The following is a 19,231-nucleotide window of genomic DNA, read 5'->3' as shown; positions in this document are numbered from 1 at the left end:
ATATGCCTCAAGAGACTCAATTGGAATGTAGAGAAGATTCGTGGCTTCCTTGTCCATAATTACATGGTGAAAAGTTTGACTCCTGTAATGATTTTACAGGTGTACAAAATGTACATTTGCACAGTTTTTGAGGTTTAAATTGATAGGCAGTATCCTGCATATAATCTAGCTCAGTTGAACTGATCTCACTCTTACTTCCTTTCTTGGATGAATCTGCATAAGGATGGGAAGTTGAAGAACTAGCCTTGTGATGCGGCTGGAACAATCTTGAACTGAATACATTCAAACATGTAGAAATGATACTAAATTTTAGGAAAAGCTCTCCTATTCTACCACCTCTTAAAATACTAGACAACATACCGTGTTTCCCCGAAAATAAGACCCGGTCTTATTTTCTTTTGACCTCCAAAATAAGGCTCAGTTGAGCCTTATTTCAGGCTAGGCCTTATTTTCAGAGGAGGTCTTAATTTTTTCCCATGTATTGGTATGAGGTGGGGGCAATCTGCCCCACACTCCCTGAAGCAGATTACCGAAGGGTCACAGCAAGCCATCCCATTGATGCATACAGCTACCTCGTGATGGCCTCTGCGGCTGTCACCTCCAGCAAGCTTGGCCGCTTCTACAGCTGACTGCAGCCACAAAAACAGCAGGAGGCCAAACACTCCCTACGCACCTCACCCTTCGCACAGACTTACCGAAAGGTCATGGCAGGCAATCCCATCCACGCATACAGCTGCCTCACAGAGGCTGCTCCAGTCACCACCTCCAGTAAGCGTGGCTCCTTCTGCAGATGATTTCAGCCACAAAAACAGTAGGAGGCTGAACAATCTGCCCCAAGCGCTTCGCACAAACTTACCAAAGGGTCACAGCAGGTTGTCCTATCTACACATACTGCTGCTTCATGGCGACTGCTCTGGCTGCTGCCTCCAGCAAGCGTGGCCACTTCTGTAGCTGATTGCAGCCTTGTGCCTCACACAGACTTTCCAAAGGGTACCCATAGAAGCAGCCATTCACAATTTTTTACTGTTATTTTGTCTTATATATTTTATCTTATATATTGTATCTTATATTAAACACATTGTTTTATTTAGTATCCTAGTATGATTTGTGTTGATTGCTTATTTAGTATCCTATGACTAACACTGAGTGTTGTATCTTATGATTTACGATAAATGTATTTTATGATTATGATCATGATTTATCACTTCTTGCTTGTATGTACAATGGGAACTTAAGCTCCGGAGACAAATTCCTTGTGTGTCCAATCACACTTGGCCAATAATTTTTTTTTAATTCTATTCTGTTCTGTTGTTCTGTTCTGCTCTATTATGCTATGTTACGCTACACTATGCTATTCCTAATCCAATTGGAGTCCCACCCCTTTTCTTTGGACAAATCAACACTTGGAGCCAGATCTATTATTCTCTTTCAGCTCAGTTTTCCCGGATTTAAATTAGGAAAGGCAGACAGATTCAAGACCACGTCTGCGGTGCACTTATGTTGTCTAAATTAAAAGATCTTCTGTGGAGGATCTCTGTGGATGGCAATTTCCGAGATGATAATTTATGTTGATTCCCCAATGCGCTTGAATAGGGATAGAGGTAATAACCTATATCCGTGATGGCAAACCTATGGCACATGTGCCCTAAGCAGCACACTGAGCCATGTCGCCTGGCATGTGCAGCCTCACCCATTCCTCTTCTGGGTTTCGGGTGCGTGCGATGATCAACTAGCCTTTTTGCATGAGGCAGTGCCGGAAACTGGAAGAGCTGGTCTTCTATTTTCCTGTGTGAGCATGCACACTGGCCAGATTATCGTCACACGCACATGCGGGCCAGAAACACGGAAGAGTAGCTGGCTGAAGCCGGAAGTTCAGTAGCTGAAACTGGAAGTTCATTTTCAGGCGCGTACATGTCCCCTGGGAAGCTCCTTTTCCGGGTTGGGGCCCAGACACGTGCTAGCTCCCTTTTCGTCACTCAATGCTGAAAAGTTTTGCCATCACTGACCTATATCTTAACCAGTGCCACCCCACTTGGTAGTACAATAAAGCACACGGAAGCAGACGGGGGATTGGAAGAAGACAAAAACTTATACTCAAGGCTTCCAGTAAGATTTTCTAAAGCTTTGGTCCTAGGATATGAGGCTTGTATCACAGATACAACTTGGTGCTTTGCTTCAATGCCAAAATATTTGGATAGTTTTTTCCCCTTGCAGTATTATGGTGCAGGGTGAATCTTCTGAGCAAGAGAGAAATTTGCTAAATAAAGTTCAAATATTTTGCTTGATGAGTTTAACTATAGACTCCATAGACAGCAACATAAAGAGCATCTACCAAAACTTTACTTACTGAGATAGACTCAGAGGTTTAATAGCAATGTAGTTATACCGAAAGTCTTTCTTTGGCAGCCACACTTGGAATTGTCAATCATCAAGCAAAGTGGTTTCTAAGTGAAACCACGACTGTATTTATGTTCTTCAGGGTTCCTTTGCTGTACTGACCTTTAAAGGCCATAAATGTGACCCTTGGTTGCTTTTCCGTCACTGATGTAACTAGGAACTCTTATTAAATGTGGACTGTAGCTTGAGTGCTGAAAGATACTCTACCTCACCCTGAGCACAATGAGATTGCTCTGTGGGTTCACTCGGTTTGTCTCTGACAGGCAGGTCGCTCTAGGACGGTAATTCTTTACTGCTTTTTCTACCACACTTGGGGCTGTGCTAGTGTTAGGTCAAACTCTCTCTACAATGACCTTTCTGTCTGGATAGGGGGATAGGGGGGAAAGGCCCAAAAGGCAGGTCACCCAGTGAGGCATTCCTTGTGACCAGGTGCTGCTCAGTGGTCTTTCTGTTAGAGTCAGGAAAAATAGTACAGCCAGACCTCTATAGACACAGCACTCCATGAAGAGATTTGCTTGTTGGGCCATCGATTTTTGCAATGGAGGGACAGGTTGGATATTCCAAGACCACTAAGATTGAACGATAGCTAAATCAACCACTCCAGCCCTCTTTCAAAACTTTCCTCCTCCAAGCACCCAGGTTAGAGGGAACAATTGAGATTTTCCCCCCCTGCAATACACTGTTAGAGCAGCTCCAAGTAGAGAGCAGCTATACAGAGGGAGGAAATCCTATCAGCATGCCTTTGAATCATCTCCCTAACTGGAGGAAAGGATGTGAAACATGCTCAGGATAGGTCCCTATGAAGTAAGCTGGTTCAGTTGCTCACCTTGAATGATAGCTTAGTGAAAACTATGACCCTCTGACCATCTATGTTAATGTTACCTTCCATTGATAGCTTCTAATGCAGGGACAGATGACAGATGGGCATTTATCCACACTAAAATTTCAATTATGACTTCTAAAATGAAAATGAAATTGATTTTTTAAAAATGTGTTGTTACTGTTAAAAAGGCTGATACCTTTTGAGTTTGCCAAGTCCCGTGAGATTTCAGTGGTCTCATGTGATCTCACAAGTTTTCAGCTTGCCTGCATGATTATGGCCTTTATTTTTATTTTTTTCATATTAATTTGTAGATATTTCAATTATAATGTAATGGTGTAAGGGTTATGTTTTTCAGAGGCGGCAGATTTGGACTAGGAAGTGAAAAGGGCCAATAGGCATCTTATTTGCTCTGGGAAAGTAGGGTGGCTAAAAAATATTTATTTCTCAAGTATCCTTCCCCCCCAGAAGATGAATTGAGAGGACAAGTTATACGGAAGGAGGATTAGAAACCATAAGGAAACTTTTAATTATCTTTTGCCTTTATTTTTCTTCGTTTTCTTTAATCTGTATTAGTATTTCTGATACTCAGTTGTTTCCTCCAATGCAATAAGATGTCCTTTATATAAATTAAATATTGATAATTTTTTATATAGCCACATTGTCCATCAATACATTATCTCCCTCATATTTTCAAATATTTCTTTCTCTTTGCAACTTATTAGACAACTATTTCCTTGGTTTATTCACAGATTGAAAATGTCTGTGTTTTGTATAATTCAATTTAATTTCCAGTTGTCTTACAGATAACTTTTACTATAAAATATTAATTTCTTGACAGATTTATGTTCCCTAGTGAATTCTTTAACTCATATTTGTATTTCAATCAAAACATTTTGGGTTTCCTCTTGCCTTTTCTTAAATTCAGAATTATAGTGTGTCAGCTAACAGGACCTGCCCCACTCACAGCTGATTATCATCCCATTGATTGAAACACCTGTCTAATTTCCCCTTGAAATGAACTGGTATTGAACTAAAGACTGAAAAGCCAATATCATAATATAGGGAAATTATCTTGGCATCTAGAAGAGACCTAGAAAAGATAAAGGGAAGCTGCTTTTTAAAAAGATGAAATCTGGGAATAGCATAGCTCCTCTAGAGGGGGAGGGAGGGCAGAAGTTTCTAAAACACTATTATAGCATTGAAGCGACCTGTTCTCCACACCCCCCATAGGCGTTCGTAGAGGAAACCCAGTGCAAAATAGCAATAGGAGGATCAGGTCTCCAGAGGGCGCTCCCGTGTAATAGTGAACGAATGGGGGCCTACTCCAATAGAGAAGAAATATAGTAGGGAGGCGTCAACCAAAAAGCAGTTTTGTTCAGTTTAAGTGCAAAAGGAAACATAGTAGATTTACCCATCCTAACTTTGCCAATACACGGAGAGGATTTGCCTTTGGCATCTGCTTATCGGCTAAACGATACGGGCCAGATGTTTCAGCGGCCCCTGAGGTTTCCAGGGAGAGTTTCGCAGGGAGCGCAATCGGAGGTTGGGATCCAGTCCCTCCAGCCTCCTCTCTTCACACCGTTGTGGCTTTGCCTGTTCAAGCGCTAAAAAGAGCAACCCGAAAGCTACAGAAAACGCCGGTGGAGGGAAAAAGAATCCCCCGGTGGACGGGGGCTATTTACAGAGCTCGGGAGGGGAGAATGGAGAAGCTGTGATCATAATCTGATCCGCTTCTTTTTATTTCTGGCGATTCCTGCAAAGATTGTGGAAGCCTCCGAGGGATTAAAATGAGCCCCACCAAGCGCGGGACTTGCGTACTTTGGGAGAAAGAAGGAAGCGAAAGAGACGCCGAGGGATGAGGTTGATTTCAGTGGTTCGTTTTAGCCTGGGAATAACAGGACTTTATAAATTTGGACAGTTTTCCTCTCATCTCTGAACAAGCAGAAAGTTCCTGACCCCAAACTGTTATTTCTCCCGACAGTTAAAGGGGCAAGAAAGAAGTTTTTTTTCTGGAGGCCTTGGTTAAACTATGAGTAAATCCCTCCTTTTAGTAGGTGGGGGAGCCCCACCCTCCACTTGTTCCCATTACGGAACTTTAGTTTCCTCTGAGGCAACCATTGTGTGTCTCGTCTTGAGCGGTTGTCGTGAGTAGTTTCTGATTACTTTAAAAAATAATAATAATATGGAATGAATATGTGGACCATCCCGTGCCTGCCGGTTCTCCCCTGCAGCCATCCACCCGCGGTCTTCTCAGCCACGCAGCCACCGCAGGTCTTCTAGACGGGAGGATCTCAGGGGAGAATTAGCGGACAGGGAAGAGTTTGCCGTCAATCTTGCCGTGATGGAAGTGCCCAATACGCGTAAAGGCGCCGTGTAAACTTACAAAGATTCAATATTTGAAGTTCACCGTTTAAAGAGGAGGGTGGATGGGTCAGTTTTCGCTTAACTTTGACTTTCCATTAATACCGTTCAGTGGTGGGTTTCAAAATATTTTACTACAGGTTCTGTGGGTGTGGCTTGGTGGGCGTGGCATTGCTTGATGGGGCGTGGCTTGGTGGACATGGCAGGGGAAGGATACTGTAAAATCTCCATTCGCGCCCCAATCCAGGGGAAGGTTACTGCAAAATCTCCATTTCCTCCTGATCAGCTGGGACCTGGGAGGCAAAGAATAGATGGGGGTGGGGCCAGTCGGAATTACTGGGAACTACTCAAAATTTCTGCTACCGGTTCTCCAGAACTAGTCAGAACCTGCTGAAACCCACCTCTGGTACAGTTCAAGACGGAAATAGCTTCCTTTTAAAACCTGTATAAACCCTAACTAGTGGGATTAATTCAGGCCCTTTGGCCAGAGTTTTAAAAATCCAGAGCTTTATTAGATGTCGATGGCAGTTGGGATTTTACTGAATCACTTCACTGCATTCTGGCGTTTTCCGGGGTTTTGTCAGAAAACTCAGGCTGATGGTCCAGTTGTGTTCTGAAAAGAAACCTCCCCACATCAATGAAGCAAAGGTTACAGATCCCTGCTCTTGTGTCCTTCACAGTAACTTATGTCCAAATCAGAATGAACTTGCTGGAAGGTGTCAATCAGTATGATCATGCCTGATGCCTTTAGATCCGTTTGCCAGTAACAGGATAGGAGGGCAAGTACAATAAAACTTTGCCCAAATGAAAAATGCTATTTAGCTGGGTGGATCTGAGGTGGTGCTAAAATGAGAAAGACACTTTTTGCGTTGAAAAATTAAATATAAGCATGTTCTCCATGTTCTGATTAATTTTTTCTCCCTGATATCTATGGAGATTCTCAATCCTCCAGGTCATGGTTGTCCCAAAGGAGCTTTTCAAAAGGCATCTGGAGTTTTTTGGGTTTTTTCCCAATGAAAACATTTCACTTCTCAACAAAGAAACTTCTTTAGTTCTGGCTGAACTGTTGGGAAAGGAAAGATTTTTATCCCAGAGAAAGTTGTATGTTTTTACTACCCTGCTCCCTGAACCCTTCTGACAATCTTCTTCAGTTTTATTGCAGGCAAATATTATTTCACAAAGTGAGATTAAGGAGAAGGATCAGAATCTGCCTCCTTGATGTTAAGACATTAACTTTCCCTCACTAATTTGTTTGCAGGTAATTTAGCTGTGGCAACACTTCCAGCAAGAATGGCCAGTGGAACCGTAGTTCTCATCCCCTCTAATGGAGCAAACATAATCCAAACGGCCCCTGGATTGCCCAATGTTGCTTTTCAGGCATCTGGAGCAACTCCATATCCTCTGTATGGAGCTCAGCAACTTCAAATTCCCACCAGTGCTCCTCAACAAGTTCCACAAAAGGGTCCTTTGGAGAGATTCTTCAATGCTGAGCCCAAAGTGCTTGGGGTATGCATGCATTGCTTTGAAGTCCATTAAGATTTTATTGGCCATGTAAAGACCTGTGAGCTCCATGTTGAAGTTACGGAAGTTAGTTTGGCTATTGTCTGGTTCTGGAATATATTCCTGGTAGTTTCTTTTGTGTTTGTACAAAAAATTCTGACTCCGATATAAAGTTTCTTTTTCTCCCTTCCCTCTGGGAAGTGCAACTGTTGGGCATTTCTCCAGAAGAACCTGGTCGTAGATTGGCTGCAGCCCAAGTCGGTTGAAGTCTCTTTGTGCTTATGACCATGATTAACTTCCTGCCGAGGAGTCTGTAGTGAGAGAAATGACATTCCTCTCTCCAAGGCCCATCTTGATATTCTTACAGTCCTTCTTCCTGACAAAAGCAGTGCCACTGTAGATCACTCTAGAATCTAGATCATAATCTGGAGTAAATGTCTGGTAGATAGTGACAATGGTGTCCCTTCTCCCATTTGAGTTTTTAACCATAGGCCTTGGGTTAACAACTTGGGTCAACAACTGCACTGGAAGCTTTAAAAGCCCCAACACCTTTGAAGGACCTTTCAAAGATGGATAGAAAGTGATGCCTTTCCTGGGTTGCTAACAAATTAGCATGTTTGTCTTTCTCAGATTCAGTGAATGAAGCTGTCTTATTTTGTGTGTTTTCCTTCCGTAGGCTGTTCAAATCATGATTGGTCTGATTCACATTGGCTTTGGGGCTATTTCGCTTTGTCTGTTTTCTCGTTACTATCTTCCCTTGTCTGCAATTGGAGGTTACCCCTTTTGGGGAGGGATATTTGTAAGTATCTGCACATTTTTGTTGAGTCATGCACCATGGTAGTAATGGCTAAAGAATACCTATAAAAGTCCCGGATGCATTGGAGCCTATCTGCCTTTTCCTGAGTGCCAGATTTTTCTGATAATTTCCCCCTTTTATTTCCCATGGACTACAATAATTTGTTTTTCCTTTTCATTTTCCATAGTTTATTTCTTCTGGATCACTTTGTGTAGCAGCTGTGGACCGTCCAAATCGTGGTTTGGTGAGAAACCTGTGTAGAATTTGACTTTCTTTTATGCAGCTTCTTTGTAAGCACTCAGGACTTTTTATTGTGTCAATTCTCTTCAGATACTGCTCAGTCTTAAATCAACATTTGGGAAAGAAAAAGAAACTCAAAACCCACACCCACTTTCTTCTTTGATCAACTTTTGCTTCCAAGCCTTACTTCCATTGAAAGTTCTATGTCAACAGTAGAGAATTTTGAACCATCCAGAATTTGAGCCTCCCCGGTCCCCATTTTGCAATCTTGCTAAATTCCCTTCCTGATGTGCAACCTGCAACACTGCAGGTCCTATCAGTTCCATGACAAAAATGAGAGAAGCCTGAGAGAGTCAATGACCGTGATGTGGGTGCTTGTTCTACCAGAGCTTCCTTAGTTGCTACTAGTCATGGTGCTAGTAGCAAAGGGGTGTCTTCTTGCAATCTTGAAGCAGACCTCCAACATTATTCCTTCTCCTCCTCCTCGACAGAGGGTCCAGTTTCAGAAGAATTCCTACATGAAAGCAACATTAGAAAGAAGCCAGTGTATTAGGAGTAAAAGTTTTGAACACATAGGGGAATTTTCCAGGGAATCAAAGGGAAGATGGTAGCCCTCCTGCACAGAAATGCTTTCTCTCCCCTATTTCTCCTTGATTTATAGTGTGTTCATGGTAGCATAGAAATGTTTGTGTCTTGTAAAGGAACACTATGGATCCAAGAGAAGAAAAAATGACCATTAAAAATACTACATTCCTTAAACAGGAGAACTGAAAAAAGCAATGATTAAAATTTTCAGTAGTCTTACTACTGGCTCCAAGGGTTTCTCCATTCCCATCTCTCTAGTAGCCTCTCTGTAATGTTGTATTGCTAAAAGAGCATTTAATATTAACATTTAATGTTTAGAGTGCATTGTGTCCTAGAATAAACAATGTGCGATTTCTTTAACTGAAATGTTAAGGGTGAATAATCCTTACCGGTCTTGTCATTGTTAACCACCTGGCCTTCAATGGAGGCTGACATACAGAAACAGAAAGAAGGAATTTGATAGCGTTAGAAAAGCCCTCAAATGAATTGTGGCATTTGCCTTTCCACTGTGGAAAACCCTGTTGTTGCTGCTGTTTGATACCTATGGTTTTAGTGGATGTTGTCTGATTTCACCACTGACTGGCTATGTGTCATTAAACACACGCATAGAATTTCTTTGTCACTGTTTTTACCATAGTTGGGGCTAATTATTTTAATGATTTGTATTTAATAAGACTTATGCTGACACTGTAATTGTGATTTCTCTCCTTCTGGTGTTTTGTTGTTTCAGGTGAAATCCAGTGTAGGAATGAACATCACAAGTGCTATAATGGCATTAACTGGTATCATGCTCTTTATTTGCGATTTGATCATCAGTACTTCTCCTCTAGTTAACCCTACAGTTATAATCGTAAGTAAACCAATCTCTTCTTAAATTTTGGCTTCACGTGCAGAATCCAGAGGGCAAGCAATTTTCTGGTCATCGAGGTAAAAAGTGTGTAGGACTTTATAGATGTCTTCTTTCTTCTCCAGTTTTTGTTTTCTTTTTTGTTTTGTTTTTTATTGAAAAAGTTTTCAAATACAAATTTTTCCCCCTTTTTCCCCTCTCCCTCTCCCTCCCCCTCCCTAACCCCCCCTCCCCACCCATCCCCCCGTGACTTCTTCGTAACAAAAAAAAACCTAATTCATAACAGATTACTTACTCCCTCCTCTAAATATTGACCTTTACTTACTAAAAATATTAATATTATGACATCCCCCTTTATCCATACATTTCAGAAAAGAGAAAAGAAAGAAAGAAAAAAAAGACATTATACTATAACATTATAGAATAACTTCTAATTTAGCATAATAGTATTATAACTCCCAATCTGGCAATAATCTGCCCTTTTTCTCCTCTCCCAAGTTTGTATCTATATATTATTACAACAATTCAAGACCACCTTCCACTTTAAAACTATACGATAAGTCCTACTTTAACATTTAATCTTCTATATATATTACTATAACATTTCAAAGCGGCCTTCCCCATAAAATCTAGTTTAACATTTATTCCACTCTATCCATTTCCTCCACTCCCCTAAATATATCACTTAAAAATCCCTTTTCTTAGACTAATCAATCTACTAACTAGCTTATTCACCCACTATCCTGCAAAATTACCATACACAACAATTCTTAATATCTTTGATTCACTGCCCACACTACTTAAAAAATATATGTCTATATATTCCATTATATCTAAATAAAAAAAAGAAAAGACAATGACTTTAAATTTATAGTCCATATAATATCTTCTTTGAAGTCTTTCCACTGGATTGGTAGAACCAACATCCATAATAGGGTGACATAGCTTGCTGGTGCAACAGTTTATTCAGGATCTTCAATCATATCTGCCCCCATCAGTAGTAAATATCTTCTTATATGTATAAAAGTAAAAACAACCACCCGAGTGACATTATAATTATATTCCATATAGTAATAATTGTGGGTTTCATCAGGATTATTGATTCCCATCATCGTAGTGGGTAACAACCCGATCTTCTGCATGCCCCAGCATAATTCTCTTGCCTTGTGATTCAAGATAATTATAATATGTTTATCAACACAAAAAGAAATTCCAAAGTGGATAATTCAAATCCATCAGTTTAAGGCTCTTTTCACGTCCCCAGATTACGGCCATGCAGAGATCTGCCACAATCCTCAGGATGATATTAACCAATACGTCGCCTCTTCTATGTTTACACATAATCATTCATATTTTAAAGTCACTGGCTTCACTGTTGCTTGATTTAGAAATTTCTATTTTTATGCAACCTATTTCTTTTTTTCTTTTCTTTTTGTGGGTTTGATTTCCATCCTGGTTTCCTTTCTACAAATTGTGTATCATCTGGTCGGTTTTCATTCTGCTTTGTAGATTGGTCTTGTTGGTTTTGTTTTTGTGTCTCATGTTTCTTTTTTATCCCTTGTATATCCCCTAATTGGTTTCCATGCTTGTCCTTGCCTTGATAAGTCATCACATTAAGGTTAGATGCCACTTCTTTCAAATTTGTAGATAATCCAGCTGGGGTGTCTGATAAATCCAAAGGCAATTTATCTGGTACAGTCTCTATAATTCGATATTTTACCTTTATTTCCCGCTCCTTCTGCTTATCCTGTATTATACCTGAAGATGTTAAGTTCATTTTCAACCTATTTTGATAAAATTCTTCAGCTCTTTCAACAGTATTTAGCTGGTATCTTTCTCCTTGATATCTCAATATAATACCAACTGGGGCATCCCACCTAAATGGGATATTTCTCTTTTTTAACTCATTCACCAGAAAACCAAATTTCTTCCTTTCCATTAATATCTTAGGTGGGAGTTCCTTGTAAATCCAAATCTTTCTTCCATACAATTGCAAATTAGAATTGAAGGAATTTTGCACAATATTATTCCTAATTTCTTTATCTGTAAAATAAATCACCACATCTCTAGGCAGTTGCCTTTGCTTGGCAATCCAGGAGTTTATTCGATAAACTCTGTCAATCCTACAAAACACTTCCTCAGGTTGAACCTTTAAAATCCCAGCTAGAATTTCAGAAGATATTTTCCTTAAATCATCTCTGTTATTTTCCTGCAAACCTCTCAATCTTATCGCATATTCTGTGAAATTATATTGTACCATTAGAATCTCTTTTTCAATCCTCTGTTGCAAATTTTCTACATTACCAGACTTTTGATCAGCATCCATTTTAGGTTTTTCTTCTGAGCTATTATCCTGAGTGTTTATCAGATCATTTTCAATTTTTTGAGTTCTATTGTCCAATTTATCTTGAATTTCTTCCATTTTAGACTCTAGTAAATTAGTATTTGTGTCCAACTGTATCATAAATTCTGAAAAACCATTAGCCACTTTTAAAAAATTTTGCTTCAAAAAATCAAACTTAGTTTTCACCAATTCTTTAATTTCCTGCTTAAATTTTTCAAGTTGCTGATTCACAATCTCCTCCCTTCTTTCAATCTCCTCTAAGAGAAATTCTATTATATTAAAATCAGGTTTCTGAGACTGAAGAGTTAAAACTTGTTCCTTTAAATTGTTGGTGGGGGAATCCCTCCCCCCTACTTGTTTATCTGACTTTGTAAGTCTCAGTGCCATGTTTCCGCCCAGGCAAGCTTTGTTAAAAAAAAAAAAAACAAGAAAAAAGACTTCTTTCCAATCAACAACAATATCAAGTCTCCAGGGGAAAAAGAGAGAAAAAGACACAGGAGCGAAGTTTTGTCTACAAAGGTAGCCAGTGGTATTTATTCCGCTACATTGTAATAATAGAAAACGGAAGGACTTTCCCTTTCAGCCTCTCCTCCAGCCGCGGCAGACGCCATTTTAAAAGGCTTTTTTTCCTCTTTCTTTTCCTCCTTTCTCTTAAGTAATTTTTAAAAGATAAGTAAAATACTTGCGGTTCAGTATTACAGGTCCAGCTCACATTTTCTTTGAGTAATCTGTTAAATTTGCAGGCTTGCTTTTGATGCCTGGCTCTGCATTAGCAGAGGTCTCCCAAAGCCCGGAGCAGCGGCTGGGGATATGGGGCATCTCATCCGCTCTGTCCCAAAAGTAAAAAAAAAACTTTTGGGACTCCGCAGAGAGTTCTACCCACCCCTGCCAGCTCTATCTCCGTTTCCTCATGGAAACGGAGTTTTTTCGAGCCGCCATTCCATTGTGAAGGCGGCTCTGACAGGCAGTGGAAGCTGACGATCCCGAAGGAGCATCTGGCGGCGGCCAGCAGCAAACCGGAAGTCCCAGCAGCAAACCGGAAGTGACTTTATAGATGTCTTCTTTCTTCTCCAGTTTTTGTTTTCTTTTTGGTTTTTTTGGTGGGTAGGGGGATAGATTATTTTTTTAATAGTAAATGTGTTTTAGACATATTGTTTGACTATGTCCCTGTAAACATTTGGTTGTTTTACAGTAGGGCTTGAGTAATCACATAACACAAAGGAATGCTTGAGAATTCTATATAGCATAGAATATAGCTGCACATGTTGAAATCAATACCAGGTTTTCCTCCTCATCCCTTCTTTGCATTTTCCACCCAGTTTTAGAAAACAGAAATTTAGGTAAGTTCTGAAGTGTGGACACCTGGGATCAATGGCTTGAATTTTTAGTATTTTGTAAAGTGCTGGATAAAGAAAATATATCTTGCTGCATCCTTATTGAGGAGGGGAAACAATATATGTTAGACTGGCTGAATCTAAATCACATTGCTGCCCTTAACCTTATTCTGTTAATGCCAATTTTCACATGAGATTACATTTACCTTATTCTCAGCCTATGAGTAAGATTTATTCCACATGTGAGTAAGTCATTAGCTCTACTGGTATAAAACTAGTCTTTTCCTCTCTTATTCTGAGCCCATCCAACAAGAAAATATCAGATGACCAAGAGTGGATATGTTATGATAGTGTGGAGGCCTGTTGCCTTTCCTCTTTGGACTAGCCAGCCTCTGTCTTAACCATTTCTCTTTCTCCTTCTTCCTTCAGCACTTTGTTTCTTGAGGTTTGCTATCCATCCCCTTTCTCCTCCATCATCCCAAAGGTGTTTTTTCAAGAGGCAACTGGACTTTCTCTGTGATTAGATGGTGGCCTCAACAACTCTCTAAAAGGATACAACTGACCAGCTGTCTGCAAGGAGTATAAATCCTTCCATTCCCCACGATGCAGTCAGAGCTGAAGAAGCTTCTTATATGAGAAATGAAATGTCTCCACAGCAAAACAAGAAAGTCCAGTTGCCTCTTGAAAAAGCACCTTTGGGACAACCATGACCTTGATGGCTGAGAAACCGTTAAGGCCAACCTCTTTAACACGTTCTTCGGTTCAATCTTTGTAAACAGCAATGGCTCATGCCCCACATTTCTTAGTCATACAACAACTAAGTACAATGATGTATTACATATCGACTTTACAGAAGATAATGTTGAAAAGGCACTACGCAGCCTAAAACCATCTCTATCTATTGGCCCTGATGGGTTTCTGCCTACTTCTTTAAAAAGCTTTCCACTGCCGTATCAGAACCTCTAAGCATAATCTATCAAATATATTTCAGAACCAGCTTCTTGCCTAACCTATGGTCACTAGCCACAGTCATCCCTATCTTCAGAAAGGGTGACCCCAGCCTAGTTGATAATTACAGACCAATCTCATTGTGTTACGTCACCTGCAAAGTCATGGAATCAATCATAAACCAACCCATTACCCTCCACCTAGAGACAAACAACTACTTTCTAACAAGCAGTTTGGTTTCAGGAAAAATTTGTCCTGTAATCTAAAACTCTTACACTGCAAAAACACATGGACTTCACAATTCAACCAGGGTAAAGCAATAGACGCAATATATAGACTTCTGTAAAGCCTTTGATTCAATAGTACACAACAAACTATTCTAAAACTAAAATCTTACGACATTTCCAGATCCCCGCATAAGTGGATAGGCAACAAATAGTCAAAATAGGGAATACCCTATCAAACCCTGCACCTGTTAACAGCAGTGTCCCCCAAGGAAGCATTTTAGGACCCACACTCTTTATATTTTACATAAACAACCTTTGCAATCATATTATAAGTTCTCTTTGCTGATGATGTAAAATTATTCAACACCACTGACAATACTGCTACCGTACAAAAAGACCGTGACTATCTGTCAGAATGGCCAAACAATTGGCAACTCCAAATCTCAACCAACAAATGCTCTGTCTTACACATTGGCAAAAAAAAAAAAAAATCAAAACACAAAATACAAGCTGGGCGGATACAATCTCGTAGACTACCCTCATTCTGTCAAGGACCTTGGGGTACTCATCTCAAACAATCTAAGTGCCAGAGCTCACTGTAACAGCATTGCCAAAAAGGCATTAAAAGTTGTTAACCTAATCTTGCGTAGCTTCTTCTCTGGTAATATATATAGAGAGCATACAAAACATTTGCTAGACCAATTCTCAAACAGAGCTCATCTGTCTGGAACCCGCACTGCATATCGGACATTAATACAATTTAAAGATTCCAGAGATATTTCACGAGAAGAGTACTCTACTCTTCTGCTCGCAATAGAATACCTTATGCCACCAGACTTGAAATTTTGGGTTTAGACAACTTAGAACTACACCGCCTTCGGTCTGACCTAAGCGTAGTACACAAAATTATCTGCTACAATGTCCTGTCAATGACTACTTCAGTTTCAAACACAATAATACATGAACAAGCAATAGATACAAACTTAAGGTAAACCGCTCCAAACTCGATTGCAGAAAATATGACTTCAGCAACAGAGTGGTCATGCACTACCTGACTGTGATTTCTTCCCCAAACCTCCAAAATTTTAACATTAGACTGTCTACTGTAGCACTCACCCCATTCCTAAGAGGTCTTTCAGGGACTTGCATAAGCGCACCAACATGCCGACTGTCCCTGTCCTAATGTTTCCTTTTATTCGTATCTATTTCATGTATTCATAATTATGTTTATACTTGTACAGTATCTGTTATCTAATACATGCTTGACGAAATAAATAAATAAAATAAAAAAATAAATTACAACTATCTTTTTACATGTCTTCCTACTCTACAGAGTGTCGGTTATGGCCTCTCCAGTGTGCTGCTCATATTCAGCCTGCTGGAATTTTGCATCGCTGTTTCACTGGCTCATTTCGGCTGCCAGGCCACTTGCTGTAGTGGTACCCAGGTAAATCTTTGATACTTTGATAATAGCTTTAGCAGTTCTCATTGTTAAAGAATGTAAAGAAGATTATCCATTTTTGTTCTTTATATCTGCACTCCATTTAACCTGTCCTTTTGCTGGTTTCTTTGCTATTACCCTGAAGGTTAATAGTTACCTAGTAACCTTTATAACTAGGAGAAGTTTGAATTGTGATCCAACACCCTGTGATTATTTGCCTCTGCATATGAATAATTGGATGATGTGAATTTTTCCCAGCTTCTGTTTTGCTAGAGAGTGAATGTCATGAATACAACACAGTTTGTGTGGTCTCTTTATAATTCAGTGATGCAGAAGTTGATGTCTCCATTTTCGAGAACTCAATTCTAAATATTGTTACTTTAGTGTGTAACTACATTAATTTAAAGTCTCTGTCACTTGATCACATTTTCTCTCAATGCTACCATTTTTTTAAAAAAATAACATTATTTTTAAATCTCAGACAAACAACTGAATACATGACCACCATATGTTACCTAAGATCTCCATATATAGATCTGGTAATAAAGGGGTTCTGTCAGCACTACAAAGGCCTTTGAAAAAATCAGTTGGAAACAATTGAGTTACCAGTCACGGACCTACATTTTGCATTGGCAAGTTTTGTGGTGGTCAGAAAGCCACGTCTGTCCCTTGTTAGACAATTGGCTTCCTTTTGTACCAATAACAAACATACTCTCAACCTTTCAGAAATGCTTTAGATTAATTTGAGAGGGAGAAAATGGGACAGAAGAAAGACTGAAGGGGGTAAATATGATCAGACCTGATAAAACAGAAGAACTCTAAAAATACAGTAGTGGCCAAAATTGTGGAAACCTTTTGGGAAAAGTGTATTTTTGAGGTTTGATGGCTAATAACAGCACTTTTTTTTTTTTTTTTGAGTTTCAAGAGAATCCTATTCCATTGCTGGAATGCCCTGGGAATAGCCCAGACCTTAACTCAATTGAAAATCTACGGAGCCAACTAAAGAAACTTGTTAAGTCAGAAGCCACCCAGCAATAAAACCCAGTTAATGGAAGCAATAATTCAATCTTGGTTTCACATTATAACAGCTGCAGAACTAAAAGACTTGGTTCACTTCTTGGGAAGACGTTGTAAGGCATTAATTCATGCTAAGGGTTACCTAACTAAGTATTAACTGACGTGATAATTTTTGTATATCTCATTATTTCTCCATTTTACTTTTCTTCTTTATACTGTAACTGCTATTCTAATAGCAAATCCTTCATAAAGGTTATTGCATTACATTCTTGATTAAATTATTTTTCCATTGATATATAATTTTATGGTACTACTCCCCCCAAAAATGTGGTGTTATTAGCTAGTTTTAGAAAATATACTTTTCCCAAAAGGTTTCCACAATTTTGGCCACTACTGTATTGCAAACAGCTAAGTTAGCATACAGAGATACCTGTCTTAGGGTCCATGTTGCTCTCTAGCTTGCTTGTTTTCTTGCAGATGTTTCATTACTCAAACTAGGTAACATCATCAGTTTTATTAGTTGGGTAATAAAACATCTGCAAAAAAACAACCAATCAAGGTTGTTATTTCAACCCTGAGCTCCAAAATTTTTCTTTATCAATACCTGCATCAGTTCACAGGAACTGTCAATTGAATCCATTTTAGAAATCAAAAAATAACCTCCCCTGGAGGGAAATGCATCTTCTTGGGCCTTGAAATTGTTAAAATAAGTTAATAATCTGAGAGCATTTATGAATAAATAATGAGAATATTATTTATTTCTTTATGTTCCTCAATTAAGCTGGACTCTAGAAGATTTACAACAGTACAAATACAGAAACTTATATAACTAATATATAACTGCAATAAAAACTAAGGCCCAAAATAAAACCAGTCTCCAAAGGTCCTCAGGAGAAGCCAGGTCATTACCACTTTCCAGAGGACCATCTCAGTTGGTTCCATCTTTATTTCAGAAGGGCATCTATTCCATACAGGGAACACTGACTGGGGTGGGTGGTGGGAGGAGCTTCCTGTCACACCTCTTGGTAGGTGGGAGATCCTGAGCAGACATTCTCTGAATGTGGGCATAAAGCTGGCAGATTTGATCAGGAAAAGTTACTTAAATGCCCATCATTTGCCTCTTAATTTATAGTTTTAAAGAATTCTCTATCAGGACTTTGAACTATCAAGAATTTCAGCCTGTTGGTGAGACTGCCAGCATCACAGTTAAAAACACACAACTGGAGAATCTATTCCTCCCACCTAGAGTAACAGATGTGTCCCTGCATATTTTTTTGTATTAATTATTCTTTTCTGTTACAGCCAACGGTGCTTCTTGTGCCTTACCAAGTCATCGGAGGTGGAGAAGTTGCAGCTGAACCAAATCCTCCTCCTCCTCCTCCGACTTATGATAACGTGATTACCAAATCTCAGTAAAACAAGAGCACCAGGAAGGAAATACGAGAATTGTTTGCAACAGAGGTTTCAGGAACAGCAATGGCATTTCATATTACTTTATTTTGTCCTCCAGCTTGTTTGTTTATTTTTCAATTAAACATCAAATTAAATGGTGGCAAATTTAAAAGTTGTTCAATTTTACTTAATAGTTGTAACACTTCCCTAGAAACAAGAATTCATCGGCATATTCATGAGGAAGCGCACTCCCTGCAGTGGATGATGGAGGCTGTTTATTACTCTCTTTTTTTACTCTCTTTTACTCTGGATGATGTTTTTTTTTTATGGCAAATATGGAATCAAATAGGAGATCTGATGTTATAGAAAAGAAAAACAGCTACTAAAATTAAAACATGTAATTGATACAATACAGGTAGTTCTTGACTTACGACTGCAATTTGGACCAGAAGATCCATTGCTAAGCGAGGCAGTTAAGGGAATTGTGCCTTATTTATGGCCTTTTTTGCCATTGTTGTTAAGTGAATTGTTCTGGTTGTTTAGTGACTCATGTGGTCCTTAAATGAATCTGGTTTCCCACATTGACTTTTAAAAAGCCAACTGGGAAGGTCATAAATAATAATCCCCCACCGTAGCATGCTGTCATACATACATACATGCTGGTTGCCAAGCATCTTCAGTTTTGATCCCATGACCATGGGGAGGCTGCTACCTGTGACTTTTTTTCAAGTCTGTTGTGAATTTGAATGGTTACTAAATGACCAGTTGTAAATTGAGAACTACCTGTAATAGTAGTTGCACAATCACTGTGATCTCAAAACAGAAGAAGTTTGCACGTAACTACAGTATTCCATATTGTTAGGGCACTTAAACTGATGAAAAACACAGATTCCATGCAAATTGCCATTTTTTTTTTTTTACTATCATCCCATCTCCAACAGGGGATGCTGTAAAGACATTCATTAGCTGTATGCTTGAA

At 39.3% G+C, this 19,231-nt stretch overlaps 1 protein-coding gene across 2 annotated transcripts; it reads left to right on the top strand.

Annotated features, from left to right (window-relative positions):
- The first annotated feature begins 5,249 nt into the window (after positions 1-5,249).
- On the top strand, positions 5,250-18,382 carry LOC139308164 (membrane-spanning 4-domains subfamily A member 8-like). Of its 2 annotated transcripts, none has more exons than XM_070931622.1 (7): positions 5,250-5,364; positions 6,840-7,087; positions 7,758-7,880; positions 8,065-8,121; positions 9,433-9,552; positions 15,736-15,849; positions 18,163-18,382. In XM_070931622.1, exons 1-7 carry the CDS (start codon positions 5,250-5,252, stop codon positions 18,274-18,276), a joined length of 891 nt encoding a protein of 296 aa, XP_070787723.1. In that variant the 3' UTR covers positions 18,277-18,382. The 2 variants fall into 2 exon arrangements, with proteins under 2 accessions (XP_070787723.1, XP_070787733.1); XM_070931632.1 differs by lacking the exon at positions 5,250-5,364 and adding an exon at positions 5,594-5,650.
- Positions 18,383-19,231: the final 849 nt, after the last annotated feature.

This window comes from Pituophis catenifer, unplaced genomic scaffold (genome assembly GCF_029215685.1).
Source record: "Pituophis catenifer annectens isolate HBS135680 unplaced genomic scaffold, rPitCat1.0.hap2 SCAF_1, whole genome shotgun sequence".
NCBI lineage: Eukaryota > Metazoa > Chordata > Lepidosauria > Squamata > Colubridae > Pituophis > Pituophis catenifer.
Note: the sequence above shows the minus strand (reverse complement) of the source record. Positions and strands in the feature narration are given on the sequence as shown.